Below are 16106 nucleotides of genomic sequence, written 5' to 3'. Positions count from 1 at the left end.
TATGTTAATGGAATGTGTTCACCCCAAAGTGAAAAAGCAAAGTTTGTCAACAAAAAAAAGTCCATACCTCTAGATACCATCTTAGTTTGGGATTCAGACCTGCAGTCATCTTGATTTCAGACCACTTTGGAGATATTAACAAACTTACCAAGTGACCTGTGATGAAATCTATTGTAGAATAAATGGAACCTGGATCCATTTCATTCCATTAACATGGTTTATGTGTGTTATAGCAGTAATGGGGTTAAATTGATATTAAAATGACAACTCCATAGGTGGTACCAGGTCAGGGGAGTTCATCTCTGCTCCCAGCATCCCTGGGACAGTACTGATCAACATAGCTGACCTGATGCAGAGGTGGACCACTGATGTTTTCCTCTCAGTGGTGAGACTTGCCCTTCCATTTGAAACACCTTTACCTGAGATCGTACAAGACGTTACAGGCTTATTGCATGTGGAAACAGACCTGCGTTCAATAACTATTTAAAATAATGTTGAATACTTAATAAGCAGTGGTTGATTGAGTTTGTTGTAATGGAACCAATAGAAAAGTCCTACAAGTACAAACAAACCCCGCCCACCTGGAAGACAACAAGTCACCATTTAGAATGTGACCCAGTTCAATGGGTCTGAACAGAACTGGGGGATGTCAGACATGAAGATACCTAAACACAACTGGAATATTCACCCACACCACTAGCTCACCTCCACACAATCCATTTACAAGTTAAAGACACACCTTGGAATAAATAACAAAGGAAAACTATTACTAGATGAAGTTTAGTGTTGTATTTTTTATTTCTCATCACCATAAATCATATTTAATCACTGAACAGTAGCAGACCTAACTTCATCTGTTCCTGACTCTGGATAGTGGATTAAAAAGACCATCAATCTCCAATGATATTAAAGTACTATTCTGAACATGACTGATATACTGAGTGGCAAGTCAAGATATCTGCTGGTTTTATTGTTTGGTCAATACACCACCTGCTGGACAGGTTTAATGTTGATGGACTGAGCAGTATGGGAGGATGAAAGATGACACATTTAGGGCCGGTTTCCTGGACATCTACATTGAACATTGTTTTTTCACACTCAATCTGTTCCATGTCCAGGAAACCAGTCCATATAGTTTAGTTACTATCTGTTCCATGTCCAGGAAACCAGTCCATATAGTTAAGTTACTATCTGTTCCATGTCCAGGAAACCAGTCCATATAGTTTAGTTACTATCTGTTCCATGTCCAGGAAACCAGTCCATATAGTTTAGTTACTATCTGTTCCGTGTCCAGGAAACCAGTCCATATAGTTTAGTTACTATCTGTTCAACGCCACTACGGAAAACTTGACCAATTGAGAAAACATATCAATGGTTCTGAATGACAACCAATATACATCAACACCATACATCATGATTCATGGAAATGTACAAGATTAAATCATTGTAGATAAAACAGAGCAGAATGAATCATCACATCTGGGGACCATCACCACCAGCATGACTAGTATCTATGTGGACCCTACTACAGTTTAACCAGCTCAGCTATAGAATACACCAGCATGACTAGTATCTATGTGGACCCTACTACAGTTTAACCAGCTCAGATATAGACTACACCAGCATGACTAGTATCTATGTGGACCCTACTACAGTTTAACCAGCTCAGGTATAGACTACACCAGCATGACTAGTATCTATGTGGACCCTACTACAGTTTAACCAGCTCAGCTATAGACTACACCAGCATGACTAGTATCTATGTGGACCCTACTACAGTTTAACCAGCTCAGCTATAGACTACACCAGCATGACTAGTATCTATGTGGACCCCACTACAGTTTAACCAGCTCAGATATAGACTACACCAGCATGACTAGTATCTATGTGGACCCTACTACAGTTTAACCAGCTCAGGTATAGACTACACCAGCATGACTAGTATCTATGTGGACCCTACTACAGTTTAACCAGCTCAGCTATAGACTACACCAGCATGACTAGTATCTATGTGGACCCTACTACAGTTTAACCAGCTCAGCTATAGACTACACCAGAATGACTAGTATCTATGTGGACCCTACTACAGTTTAACCAGCTCAGCAGTACCTCCTACATAGAGCCAAACCCCAGGATAGAGGGGCTGAGTGAATGTGGTCTGGGCTCTGTGGAGGAGGGTCATTGTGTCAGAGACACTGTAGAAGGACAGAGTACCTGCCTTGTGATCCAGGTACACTCCTACTCTGGAGGACTGAGGGCCTGATACTTTAGTCTTAATATTATTGTGTCTGAACCAATAACCACCTCTAGAGCAATGTAAACTCCATGACTTGTTATTGTCTCCAAATCCACCACCTCTCTCTGTTCTGCTGATGTCTTCATATGAGACTGCTGTATCAACATCACCAGTCCACTCCACCTCCCAGTAACAGCGTCCAGACAGACCCTCTCTACACAGAACCTGACAGTAGTTGGTGAATCTGTCTCCATGGTCAGGATATGGTTGGACTTGGCCTGTATTGGTCACCTTTCTGTTCCCTTTAGACAGAGAGAGGAGGGTGCCTGCTGTGTTTGGGTCCAGTGTGAGCTGACAGGAATCTGGGAGAGGAGCAGAGCAGAGACCAATGAGGGGAGTCAGAACAATAAGTTAAGTCAGATACTGTATCTACCCTGTCTTTGATTAGAGCACAGCAGAGATCAAATCAGAGAAATATGAGGAGTCAGATAGATACCCAGTCTTTGATTAGATCTACTATTGCTATATATTTCTAGCGGGATTGTTAGGAGTGTCAGTAAAAAGAGACTGTTAGTTACTTCACAATAAAGAGACTCACATTGTAACAACTGTTCTCTGGTCTTGGGCTCTGGAGGCAGTCCAACATCCACTATATTCACTACAGACACACAAACACATTGACAGAGAGAGGGAATGTTATCATCATACCATATTCCACATGTATATGACTAGTAGGGAACTTTCAATGGTCTAAAGTTGATGTTCTTATTGTTTTCAACACACCTGTAGTGGAGATCTTGGTCCATTCTCCTTTAAGGAAGTCTTCTACTTTCTCTCTCAGTTCAGACACAGTCTTACTCACATCTCCAAAGTACTGAAGAGGACGGACAACGATGCTGGGTAAGTTTGAAGATACACTGATACTGGAGAGAGACTGATAACTCTGGAGAGAGAGAGAGAGAGAGAGATAGACAGAGAGAGGGAGAGAGAGAGACAGAGGGAGAGGGAGAGGAGGGAGAGAGAGAGGGACAGAGAGAGAGAGGTACAGAGAGAGGGGGACACAGAGAGAGGGGAGGGACACAGAGAGAGGGACACAGGGACACAGAGAGCGGGACACAGAGAGAGGGACAGAGGGACACAGAGAGCGGGACACCGAGAGAGGGACAGAGAGAAACACAGAGGGACACAGAGAGACACAGAGGGACAGAGAGAGAAACACAGAGGGACAGAGAGAGAGAGGGAGAGAGAGAGAGAGAGAGGGACAGAGAGATAGAGGGATAGAGAGAGAGAGAGGGACAGAGGGACAAAGAGAGAGAGGGACAGAGGTACACAGAGAGGGACAGAGGGACACAGAGAGGGACAGAGGGACAGAGAGAGAGAGAGGGACAGCGAGAGAGAGAGAGGGACAGCGAGAGAGAGAGGGACAGCGAGGGACAGCGAGAGAGAGGGACAAAGAGAGAGAGGGACAAAGAGAGAGAGGGACAAAGAGAGGGACAAAGAGAGAGGGACAGAGAGAGAGGGACAGAGAGAGAGGGACAGAGAGAGAGGGACAGAGAGAGAGAGGGACAAATAGGGACAAAGAGAGAGAGGGGGACAGCGAGGGACAGCGAGAGAGAGAAGGGGACAGCGAGAGAGAGCGAGAGGGACACAGAGAGAGGGGGGGACACAGAGAGAGAGGGGGACACAGAGAGAGAGAGGGAGAGAGGGGGACACAGAGAGGGGGACACAGAGAGAGGGGGACACAGAGAGAGAAGGGGACACAGAGAGAGAAGGGGACACAGAGAGAGAGAGGGACAGGGAGAGAGAGAGGGACAGCGAGAGACAGGGACAGCGAGGGACAGCGAGAGAGAGAGAGAGGGACAGAGAGAGAGGGACAAAGAGAGAGGGACAGAGAGAGAGGGACAGAGAGAGAGGGACAGAGAGAGAGGGACAGAGAGAGAGGGACAGAGAGAGAGGGACAGAGAAAGGGGGGGACAGCGAGAGAGACGGGGACACAGAGAGAGAGGGACAAAGAGGGACAAAGAGAGCCGGGGACACAGAGAGAGACGGACATAGAGAAAGAGGGACAAAGAGGGACAAAGAGAGAGAGGGACAGAGACGGACAAAGAGAGAGAGGGACAGAGAGAGAGAGGGACAGAGAGAGAGAGAGGGACAGAGAGAGAGAGAGGGACAAAGAGAGAGACGGGGACAAAGAGAGAGAGGGACAGAGAGAGAGAGGGACAGAGAGAGAGAGAGAGAGAGGGACAGAGAGAGAGAGAGGGACAGAGAGAGAGAGGGACAGAGAGAGAGGGACAGAGAGAGGGAAGAAGAGAAAGAGAGACAGAAAGAGAGGGACAGAGGGAGAGAGGGACAGAGAGAGAGAGGGACAGAGAGAGAGAGGGACAGAGAGAGAGAGGGACAGAGAGAGAGAGGGACAGAGAGAGAGAGAGGGACAGAGAGACAGAGGGACAGAGAGAGAGAGACAGAGGGACAGAGAGAGAGAGACAGAGGGACAGAGAGAGAGAGAGAGAGAGAGACAGAGGGACAGAGAGAGAGAGAGAGAGAGAGAGACAGAGGGACAGAGAGAGAGAGAGAGACAAATAGAGGGAGGGACAAAAAGAGAGAAAGAGAGGGACACAGAAAGAGAGGGACACAGAAAGAGAGGGAAAAAGAGGGACAAAGAGAGAGAGGGACAAAGAGGGACAAAGAGAGAGAGGGACAAAGAGGGACAAAGAGACCCAAGAGAGAGGGGGACAAAGAGGGACAAAGTTAGAGAGGGACAGAGAGAGAGAGGGACAGCGCGAGAGAGGGACAGAGAGAGAGAGGGACACAGAAAGAGAGGGACAAAGAGGGACAAAGAGAGAGAGGGACAAAGAGGGACAAAGAGACCCAAGACAGAGAGGGACAAAGAGGGACAGAGAGAGAGAGGGACAGAGAGAGAGAGAGGGACAGAGAGAGAGAGGGACAGAGAGAGAGAGCGACAGAGAGAGAGAGAGAGAGGGACAGAGAGAGAGAGAGGGACAGAGAGAGAGAGAGAGAGAGAGAGAGAGGGAGAGAGAGAGAGAGAGAGAGGGACACAGAGACAGGGACACAGAGACAGGGACAGAGAGAGAGGGACACAGAGAGAGAGGGACACAGAGAGAGAGGGACACAGAGAGAGAGAGACAAAGAGAGAGAGGGACACAGAGAGAGAGGGACACAAGAGAGAGGGACACAGAAAGAGAGAGAGAGGGACAGAGAGAGAGAGAGAGGGACAGAGAGCGAGAGAGAGGGACAGAGAGAGAGGGACAGAGAGAGAGAGAGAGAGAGAGAGAGAGAGAGAGGGACAGAGAGAGAGGGGGACAGAGGGGGACAGAGAGAGAGGGGGACAGAGAGAGAGGGACAGATGTACAGAGAGAGGGACAGATGTACAGAGAGAGAGGGACAAAGAGGGACAGAGAGAGAGGGACAAAGAGGGACAGAGAGAGAGAGGGACAAAGAGAGAGAGGGACAGAGAGACAGAGAGAGAGAGAGGACAACATAATGATTGAGATGAATAGTTTCACGTTAAGTTAATTTCATATCACATGTAACAAGAGAGTTTAGGTACCTGGAGGAAATGGATGTGATCCTCTGTGTGTGAGAGCTGCTCCAGCTCAGTGCTTCTCTTCCTCAGCTCAGCTATCTCCTGCTTCAGTTGCTCCAGGAGTCCTTCAGCTTGACTCACTTGAGCCTTCTCTTGGGCTCTGATCAGCTCCTTCACCTCATAGCTCCTTCTCTCAATGGAGCGGATCAGCTCAGTAAAGATCTGATCACTGTCCTCCACTGCTGCTTGTGCAGAGCGCTGTTAAGAGACAGAGAGAGAGAGACACACAGAGAGAGAGACAGTAGGTACAGTAGCCTCTGCATGTCATTGAGTCAGAACGCTGCCACCCTGATCTCCAGGTCCACCAGGCCTTGTCCCCCCTCCTGGACAGGCAGGTACAGAACACCGCTTGGCCCTGCTCTACTCTCCTTTTTTGACGTTTTTTTTTACATTTTTTTAGTCATTTAGCAGACGCTCTTATGCAGAGCGACTTACAGTAGTGAATGCATACATTTCATACATTTTTTTTTGCTGGCCCCCCATGGGAATCAAACCCACAACCCTGGCATTGCAAACACCATGCTCTACCAACTGAGCTACAGGGAAGGCTGGTCACCCCTCCAGTAGCCTGCCCCGTAGCAGAGCTAGACCCAGCCTCTGTCCCGAGTCCTAGTAGGCTGGACAATAGAACGAGTCAAAACGGCCAAAGAACGTTGTCTGAGCTGGAACACTAGCGAGGCCATAGCAAATGAATTGAAACGAACCTTCACAGAGCCTCTTCTGACTGGAATGATCCTTAGAATTCCATTTCCCCTAAATGGCACCAAAAAATGTCTACCTTTTTATTTGACCACTAAAACCTGTTCTTAGGACCAAACTGAAAAATAACAACTGGTGTAGAAAGTAAACATCCGCACCTCGATGGTGCCAAGTGTGTTTATATCTGCATACCAGGAAGTAGGAAAAAACGGTCAACTTCTGACTATTTCTGGTCTAGAGATCGATGACAGCAGAGGACGCTGCCCAACCTTATGTCATTAGAAAGAGGAGATTCTCCTGATTAAAATGGTGTCTGACATGAAAACATCTAAATTTACACATTGTGAGATATTTAGTGAAATAAACAGACATACCATAACTAAGCTGCTCAAACTTACATCATTAGAAACAATAAGTTATCCTGATTAAAATGGTGTAGAACTACAAACCATTAAAATAAATACATCTATTACAGATAATTTGAGAAATAGACATGTCCCTATTTCCCCAAAACAATGGCAGTCTGAAAGTTATAACAGCAATCTTTCATTTAACCAGCTTACCATTTATCTAGGACCATTTGACTTTGTGTTTAACATTTAGTGGTTTGTAATCTAGTGGTTAAGAACGTTGGGCAGTAACTGAAAGGTGGCTGGTTCCAATCCCCGAGCAGACTAGGTGAAAAGTTCTGAAAATATCCTTTTTTTAGGCAGATTTGGGCTCTTAACCCTAGTGGCTCTGGATAAGAGTGTCTGCTAAACGACTCTCATGTAAACGTAAACAAGACCTCTGTGAAAGGGCAGCAGGTAGTCTAGTGGTTAGAGTGTAGAGGTGGCAGGTAGTCTAGTGGTTAGAGTGTGGAGGTGGCAGGTAGTCTAGTGGTTAGAGTGTAGAGGTGGCAGGTAGTCTAGTGGTTAGAGTGTAGAGGTGGCAGGTAGTCTAGTGGTTAGAGTGTAGAGGTGGCAGGTAGTCTAGTGGTTAGAGTGTAGAGGTGGCAGGTAGTCTAGTGGTTAGAGTGTAGAGGTGACAGGTAGTCTAGTGGTTAGAGTGTAGAGGTGACAGGTAGTCTAGTGGTTAGAGTGTAGAGGTGGCAGGTAGTCTAGTGGTTAGAGTGTAGAGGTAGCAGGTTGTCTAGTGGTTAGAGTGTAGAGGTGGCAGGTAGCCTAGTGGTTAGAGTGTAGAGGTGGCAGGTAGTCTAGTGGTTAGAGCATTTGGCTGGGCAGCAGGTAGTCTAGTGGTTAGAGCGTTTGGCCAGGCAGCAGGTAGCCTAGTGGTTAGAGCGTTTGGCCGAGCAGCAGGTAGTCTAGTGGTAAGAGCGTTAGGCCGGGCGACAGGTAGTCTAGTGGTTAGAGCGTTGGGCCAGTAACCGAAAGGTTGCTGGATTGAATCCCCGAGCTGACAAGGTGAAAAGCTGTCATTCTGCCCCTGAACAAGGCAGTTAACCCACTGTTCCCTGGTAGGCTGTCATTGAATATAAGAATTTGTTCTTAACTGACTTGCCTAGTTAAATAAAGGTTACATTTAAAATATAAAAATGGCAGTAGCTTATTAACTTTTCATTATTCACAGACAGAGTCCTCTGAAGGCAGGCAGGCAGCACACTCCTGAAAACTGCTCAGCAAAGCAAAGGCTCTTTTGAGAGCTACCAGATTTATATTAAAAAAGCTCATTTTCAGTGTCTGTGTCCAGTGTCTGTGTTTATATGTTAAGGGGGTTTTACTTTGGCAGATAATGTCACCCATCTAAATATATACATTTTTATATAATTAACTAAATGTATGATGTTTTTAGTTTATGTCAGTTTCATTATGCTATAAATGGTTATTTTATGGCTGTTAGTGATAAAATGAACTATAACACTTTATATTTTGTAATTATGAGTAATTACTACTTTAGTAAGGATATCCACTGTATTCAGTACTGCTGATAATGCTAAATAATTCTGCAGTTTTCTCCCAATATGACATTAACATGATTTTATAATGCATGTTTACTAGGGTTGAGGTCAGCACATCTGACAAGTGGTTATTTGACCAGGGTTCAATACCTGCTATAGTTAATATTGTTTTGATCACCCCAAAGCAACACAGGACTGATGCTTCGTGGTCAGTAAAGATCTGATCACTGTCCTCCACTGCTGCCTGTGCAGAGCGCTGTTGAGAGAGAGACAGAGAGACAGAGAGAGAGAGACAGAGAGAGAGAGACAGAGCGAGACAGAGAGAGAGAGACAGAGCGAGAGAGACAGAGCGAGAGACAGACAGATATATAGCTAACTGTAAAGTAATGAGTGACCATTTTAGAAAATCATGGGACATATAGTCTTTGGTTGCATGCTATTTTATGTCAATCATATTGCTGCTTGTAGCCTATAACTGATGCTACGTGGTCTTATGCTTCCATCTATTGGAAATATTTACCAATTAAAAGTTATTAATTCACGTAAAGACATTGGTGAGGCAGCTGAGAAATAAAGTGTATTTAATTCGAGAGATCAGTCTCAAACCTGCCCCACCTGTCCCACGCCAATTGCTGGACTTTCACATAGAGGTTACTATGTCACCCAGTTCAAACCACATTTAACATATAAAACAAATGAGTCTTGTTTATCAAGTGTTCTGCCTTGCAATAATAAATATAATAAAATAACTAATAAAAAGCAAATGCTTACATAGGTTTTATTTAAAAAATAACAAATGTTATTTAGTAGTAAAATGGTATTTACTAACATAATATTATTACTAAAATAGTTGTAGGCTACCCTACCCTAGAATTAGGGTTCAGGCTAAAATAGGTTATACGTAGGGTTAGAGTTTCTGTACAGCACTTTGTGACATCTGCTGATGTAAAAAGGGCTTCATAAATACATTTGATTGATTGTTAGGTTCAGGGTATTTAAAGAGAAAAACTGTATGGGTTTATATCTCTCTTGCTCCTCCCTGTGGTCTTCTGTGGGTACTACATACCTCATTCACCACACTTGATAGACTCATAATCTGAGGTAGCAACTGAGTCAGAGCTACAAATCAATGAGCTCCACCTATCCATTTGGTTTACAACTCAGTGAACCTGCGCAGCATTCTCTCTATTTGATGCCTACGAACCAACAGATTTCAACGATTATCATATTACCCAGCAGCCATTTAGAAACAACAAATCAAAAAAAGAAAAATCTATATTTAAAAAAAAAAATTCTGTCTGTTTAAAATCGGCCACATCTTGAAAAAGACGACAGGGACATACGTTTTGTTTAGGTTTTAAACCTTTTTCTGAAATAAAATATGTTTAAACATGTTTAACGTTTGATGTCTTTGCACCAACCATCTGTTCTACTCACCAACACTGTAGGTCACTGCAACGTGTAACCAGGTGAACAGTGAGCTTCCTCACCAAGTAGCTGTAACCTAGTTAACAATAAGTTACCTGAGGTAAACCTACAAGGTTAACGTGGGCTGGAAGATAATTACTTCAAAACCACATCAAACAGCTGTTACATATGCTAATATTATATACTGCTCAAAAAATAAAGGGAACACTTAAACAACACATCCTAGATCTGAATGAAAGAAATAATCTTATTAAATACTTTTTTCTTTACATAGTTGAATGTGCTGACAACAAAATCACACAAAAATAATCAATGGAAATCCAATGTATCAACCCATGGAGGTCTGGATTTGGAGTCACACTCAAAATTAAAGTGGAAAACCACACTACAGGCTGATCCAACTTTGATGTAATGTCCTTAAAACAAGTCCAAATGAGGCTCAGTAGTGTGTGTGGCCTCCACGTGCCTGTATGACCTCCCTACAACGCCTGGGCATGCTCCTGATGAGGTGGCGGATGGACTCCTGAGGGATCTCCTCCCAGATCTGGACTAAAGCATCCGCCACCTCCTGGACAGTCTGTGGTGCAACGTGGCGTTGGTGGATGGAGCGAGACATGATGTCCCAGATGTGCTCAATTGGATTCAGGTCTGGGGAACGGGTGGGCCAGTCCATAGCATCAATGCCTTCCTCTTGCAGGAACTGCTGACACACTCCAGCCACATGAGGTCTAGCATTGTCTTGCATTAGGAGGAACCCAGGGCCAACCGCACCAGCATATGGTCTCAAAAGGGTCTGAGGATCTCATCTCGGTACCTAATGGCAGTCAGGCTACCTCTGGCGAGCACATGGAGGGCTGTGCGGCCCCCCAAAGAAATGCCACCTCACACCATGACTGACCCACCGCCAAACCGGTCATGCTGGAGGATGTTGCAGGCAGCAGAACGTTCTCCACGGCGTCTCCAGACTCTGTCACGTCTGTCACGTGCTCAGTGTGAACCTGCTTTCATCTGTGAAGAGCACAGGGCGCCAGTGGCGAATTTGCAAATCTTGGTGTTCTCTGGCAAATGCCAAACGTCCTGCACGGTGTTGGGCTGTAAGCACAACCCCCACCTTAGAACGTCGGGCCCTCATACCACCCTCATGGAGTTTGTTTCTGACCGTTTGAGCAGACACATGCACATTTGTGGCCTGCTGGAGGTCATTGTGCAGGGCTCTGGCAGTGCTCCTCCTGCTCCTCCTTGCACAAAGGCGGAGGTAGCGGTCCTGCTGCTGGGTTGTTGCCCTCCTACGGCCTCCTCCACGTCTCCTGATGTACTGGCTTGTCTCCTGGTAGCGCCTCCATGCTCTGGACACTACGCTGACAGACACAGCAAACCTTCTTGCCACAGCTCGCATTGATGTGCCATCCTGGATGAGCTGCACTACCTGAGCCACTTGTGTGGGTTGTAGACTCCGTCTAATGCTACCACTAGAGTGAAAGCACCGCCAGCATTTAAAAGTGACCAAAACATCAGCCAGGAAGCATAGGAACTGAGAAGTGGTCTGTGGTCCCCACCTTCAGAACCACTCCTTTATTGGGGGTGTCTTGCTAATTGCCTATAATTTCCACCTGTTGTCTATTCCATTTCCACAACAGCATGTGACATTTATTGTCAATCAGTGTTGCTTCCTAAGTGGACAGTTGAATTTCACAGAAGTGTGATTGACTTGGAGTTACATTGTGTTGTTTAAGTGTTCCCTTTATTTTTTCGAGCAGTATATATATATATATATATATATATATATACACATCACTGGGCTCCTTGGCGGATAGTTTCATCAGAAAATATTTGTAAAAAATGTCCACACTATCTGTGCTAACAAACCCTGTGTACCACCCCTCCCCTGTTTAACCTTGAATTTAGTTCAGAAAACCACTTGGAAATTGACCAAAACGAACCAACTCTTTACGGATCTGTTCGTCCGTAATAAACGGAGGCAGATTAGACACCACTACTCTTGTCGAAGTCAGCACCAACAGACCCCTCACATAAATCATACTGGTAACTAGCCGGGCAACAAGACTCACCTTTTACATTACCACAACCACCGCCTTGTTCATTCTGGATACAGAGTGTATATATTCCTCTCCCACCTGTTCACCGACCATGATCAATAATTCCTCCACACCATTCTCCAGAACGCACCTGAAGAGACAGCGTTTCTTCTCCACTCGGTTGAGGACATCACACCTCCCAAACAAACTACCCTACTCCCCCCTCAACTCTAACCGATAAACAGTGGAAACTAATATATAAACCCTTAACAACTACAAAATACATTTGGAAAATACGCAAAAAGAATAGTAGCCCTCCTCAGGAACCACAAAACCCTCACACAACACCTTCTTCTTCTATTATATAATGGCGGTCCGCAAACCAACGTTAAAGGTGCATGGCGCCACCAACTGTGCTGGAGTGTGTTCAATCGCGGTTTACACCATTTCTAAATCCTCCTACCTAACTCAGTACTTCGGAGAAAATAAAAAAGAACCCTAGTAACTTCTAATAGACCCTCCCCCATCCCCCAAATCCCTTCCAAACCCCCCCAACCCCATCCAACCTCAATGACCCTACACTTCAATCTTTCCCTCTCTTCAACATCCTTACAACAATATAACAACACATGCTCCACCGTTTCATTGACAATACCCTCCAGACACAAACCATTCACATGCTGCCAACCAGATGTAAGGACCAGTTCAATGTACAATGTCCTAAGCACAATCGAGTAAACACCACCTCTTCCTTCCTAATCTGACCTTTGAACCTTGGACCACCGACCTTTAGAGGACATATAAATGCCGTCCCTTGTGCTCAGAGTCCCATCTCTTCTGCCACACATCTATCAAAATGTCTCTGATCTTACATTTGTCCTCACCTCTACCCAGTGGAACATTAACATATATTATATCTTGTTTTAAAGCGCTTTTAGATAACTGGTCTACAATTTCATTCCCTTCCACACCTGAATGTGCTATGACCCAGCAGAATCTCACTACTACACCCATTCTCTAATTTCTCCATAATAACATTGATACCTACAACTGTCCAACCGAAACCACTGCCTTGTCTACTAGTATATTCCCAACAGTCATCTAGAACAGTAGCAGTGGGATGCTCAACCTCACAGCCTTGCAACCCAATAAGATAATGACAATTTATTACGCTGTATACCCAAAGGCATCTCACCTGTCTCCACTAGTAAGACACATACAGATGTTGATTTAAATGCACCAATACATATCCTTAAAGATATATACTGGATTGCTTGTTGTTTGGGGTTTTAGGCTGGGTTTCTGTACAGCACTTTGAGATATCAGCTGATGTAAGAAGGGCTATATAAATATAAATAAATCAGATTTGATTTGATTTGATTCTGTCCAGCTTAAGTCTTTGCTGCTATTCCATAAATTATTCACCCGTAATCAATTGTCGTCCTGATCAGAGCTCTATAAATATCCATCAACGATTGTCTGTCAGCACCCCATTCATAACCAGAAACCCACACAACCCACTACCATGAAAGTGATGGAATGAGAGAGAGAGACATCGTTACAACACTGTACATAGACATAATATAACGTTTCTTCTTCTTTGGAGTTTAACGGCGGTTGGCATCCAATATGTTGCATTACCGCCCCCAACTGGACTATAATATAAATATATTTTACTTTGTGATACAAATAATAAAACACCCTTCCAACTAACCCTACACTCATTAAAAACCCACTACCCCATTCCACTGCTTTGACCCTATCTGCTTCTGCACCATGCCAACTAACCCTACACTCATTAAAAACCCACTACCCATTCCACTACTTTGACCCTATCTGCTCCTGCACCATGCCAACGACCTGGGAGGACGAGACACCACCACTCAACACACCCTGTAACAGCAGTCTGATAGGGGTCCAGACATAGTAGGATTGGAGAAGGTCCCCTCTATTTCTCTCTCTCTCTCTGATTGGAGGAGACAGGTAAAATGGTGTGTCTCCTCTTGTCAACAATACTCACCTTGAGAGACTTCACAGCTTTTTGGAGATTCTTCAGCTCCTTCTTTCTCTCCTGGAATCTCTGCTGGACCTTCCGCTGACTCATCCCCAGCTGACTCTGTGGAGAATCACTCTTCAATGAGCTATCAAGCTTTATTTGTCCAGTAGATCAATAGTATAGTAATGTGACACAGGGCCCATAGAAGATAAGGATACAAATATTGAGGAAGTGTCTGTCTGAAATTATATCATTATGTAGTCATGTGAATGATTATAGTTTTAACAGAACACAAATCAGGGAGTTGATTGGGTGTTTGATAACGAATGATAATGATGTTTGATAACTAATGATAATGAAGTTTGACTTGTTGGATTCTAGCTAGAAATATACTTATTCATGTTACCATACTATAACGTATTGATGAATTTACATGTATAAGGAATGTATATGTTGGGGTTAATGAAGGGTGGATAGGAACTTGGTGTATGGAAAGTTACTGAGAGAGACACGGGGAAGTGCTGAAATATTCTGTTTAAACGTGTTGTTGTTGAATATCAATGTTCCTAAAGAGGGAGACAAAGGGCAACTAGTTTCAGTTTCTGATAAGGCAGGCCAGCTGCAGAACTAGAGAGTAGCCAGGAATTCAACAGTCTAGTTAGTCTCTGATAAGGCAGGCCAGCTGCAGAACTAAGGAGGAGACAGGAATTCAACAGTCTAGTTAGTCTCTGATAAGGCAGGCCAGCTGCAGAACTAGGGAGTAGCCAGGAATTCAACAGTCTAGTTAGTCTCTGATAAGGCAGGCCAGCTGCAGAACTAGGGAGGAGCCAGGAATTCAACAGACTAGTTTCAGTCTCTGATAAGGCAGGCCAGCTGCAGAACTAGGGAGGAGCCAGGATATTCAACAGTCTAGTTAGTCTCTGATAAGGCAGGCCAGCTGCAGAACTAGAGAGGAGCCAGGAATTCAACAGTCTAGTTAGTCTCTGATAAGGCAGGCCAGCTGCAGAACTAGGGAGTAGCCAGGAATTCGTCTCGAGGTCGAGTCAACAGATGAAGTGAGAAGAAATCTCTGGGAGGGGGGCCAGAGGGGCCCACCATCACAACCCTCATACTACAGTCCTATCTCTCACATATACACTTCCACACCCACCAAGGTTTTAGCATCAGGCAGGGCCATGACTACACCAGTGAGAGGAACCAATTCAGTTCCTGCCTAGCAACAGAGATGTATTGGCCGTCTAGATGTGTAAGGAGTTGATCTCGTCTTGTATGAGGTTATAAATATATGTTTTTGTCTTTGCAGCTGTATGACCCAGTGGGTGAATAAACTTGGTTTGTGTAACGGTTGTCGTCGGGAATAGAGGACCAAAACGCAGCAGGAATGTGGATGCTCATCTTGTTATTTATTTTAACTAAAGCGAACACCAAAATAACAAAAACGAAGAACTCACGAACAACAAAACAGTCTTGTCAGGATCACACACGCAAAACAAGAAACAATCTCCCACAAACACTACACCAAACAATTACCCATATATAGGACTCTCAATGAGAGGCAACGAGAAACACCTGCCTCCAATTGAGAGTCCAGCACCCAAACCTAAACATAGAAAACCTAAACTAGACAGAATGCAGAAATACAACCTAGAACATACTAACCTAGAACATACACCCAAAACCCAGGAACACATAAATCAAACACCCCTCTACAACACACACAAAACCCCCACCATACAAAACAAACATCCCTCTGCCACGTCCTGACCAAAATACTAAACAACTACTCCCTCTGCTGGTCAGGACGTGACAGTTTGAGTCTTTAAAAAAATGGTGATAAATATATTTTTTTGATATTTAACTAGGCAAGTCAGTTAAGAACAAATTCTTATTTTATTTTTTACCCCCTTTTTCTTCCCAATTTTATAGTATCCAATTAGTAGTAGTTACAGTCTTGTCGCTGCAACTCCCGTACGGACTCAGGAGAGGCGAAGGTCAAGAGCCATGCGTCCTCTGAAACACAACCAAGTCACACTGCTTCTTGACACAACGCACATCCAACCCGGAAGCCAGCTTCACCAATGTGGAAGCCAGGAATCACCGTGCAACATGGTCAGCATGTACTGCACCCAGCGCGCCACAGGAGTAGCTAGTGCACAGTGAGACAAGGATATCCCTGCCGGCCAAACTTTCCCTAACCCGAACGACGCTTG

The 16106-nt window shown here is 44.7% G+C and overlaps 1 protein-coding gene across 1 annotated transcript; it reads right to left on the bottom strand.

Annotated features, from left to right (window-relative positions):
- Positions 1 to 779: 779 nt before the first annotated feature.
- Positions 780 to 14037, bottom strand: LOC106596484 (tripartite motif-containing protein 16). The gene is made up of 5 exons (XM_082968274.1): positions 13921 to 14037; positions 5805 to 6038; positions 3020 to 3110; positions 2835 to 2894; positions 780 to 2598 (listed from the first exon to the last, which is right to left on the bottom strand). The coding sequence occupies exons 1-5, from the start codon at positions 14002 to 14004 to the stop codon at positions 2084 to 2086; spliced, it is 984 nt and encodes a 327-aa protein (XP_082824400.1). The 5' UTR covers positions 14005 to 14037; the 3' UTR covers positions 780 to 2083.
- Between the last annotated feature and the right edge of the window lie 2069 nt (positions 14038 to 16106).

The sequence above is a fragment of the Salmo salar genome, chromosome 23, assembly GCF_965601325.2.
Source record: "Salmo salar chromosome 23, fSalSal1, whole genome shotgun sequence".
In the NCBI taxonomy this organism is placed as follows: Eukaryota; Metazoa; Chordata; class Actinopteri; order Salmoniformes; family Salmonidae; genus Salmo; species Salmo salar.
This window is presented reverse-complemented; position numbering and strand designations above follow the sequence as displayed.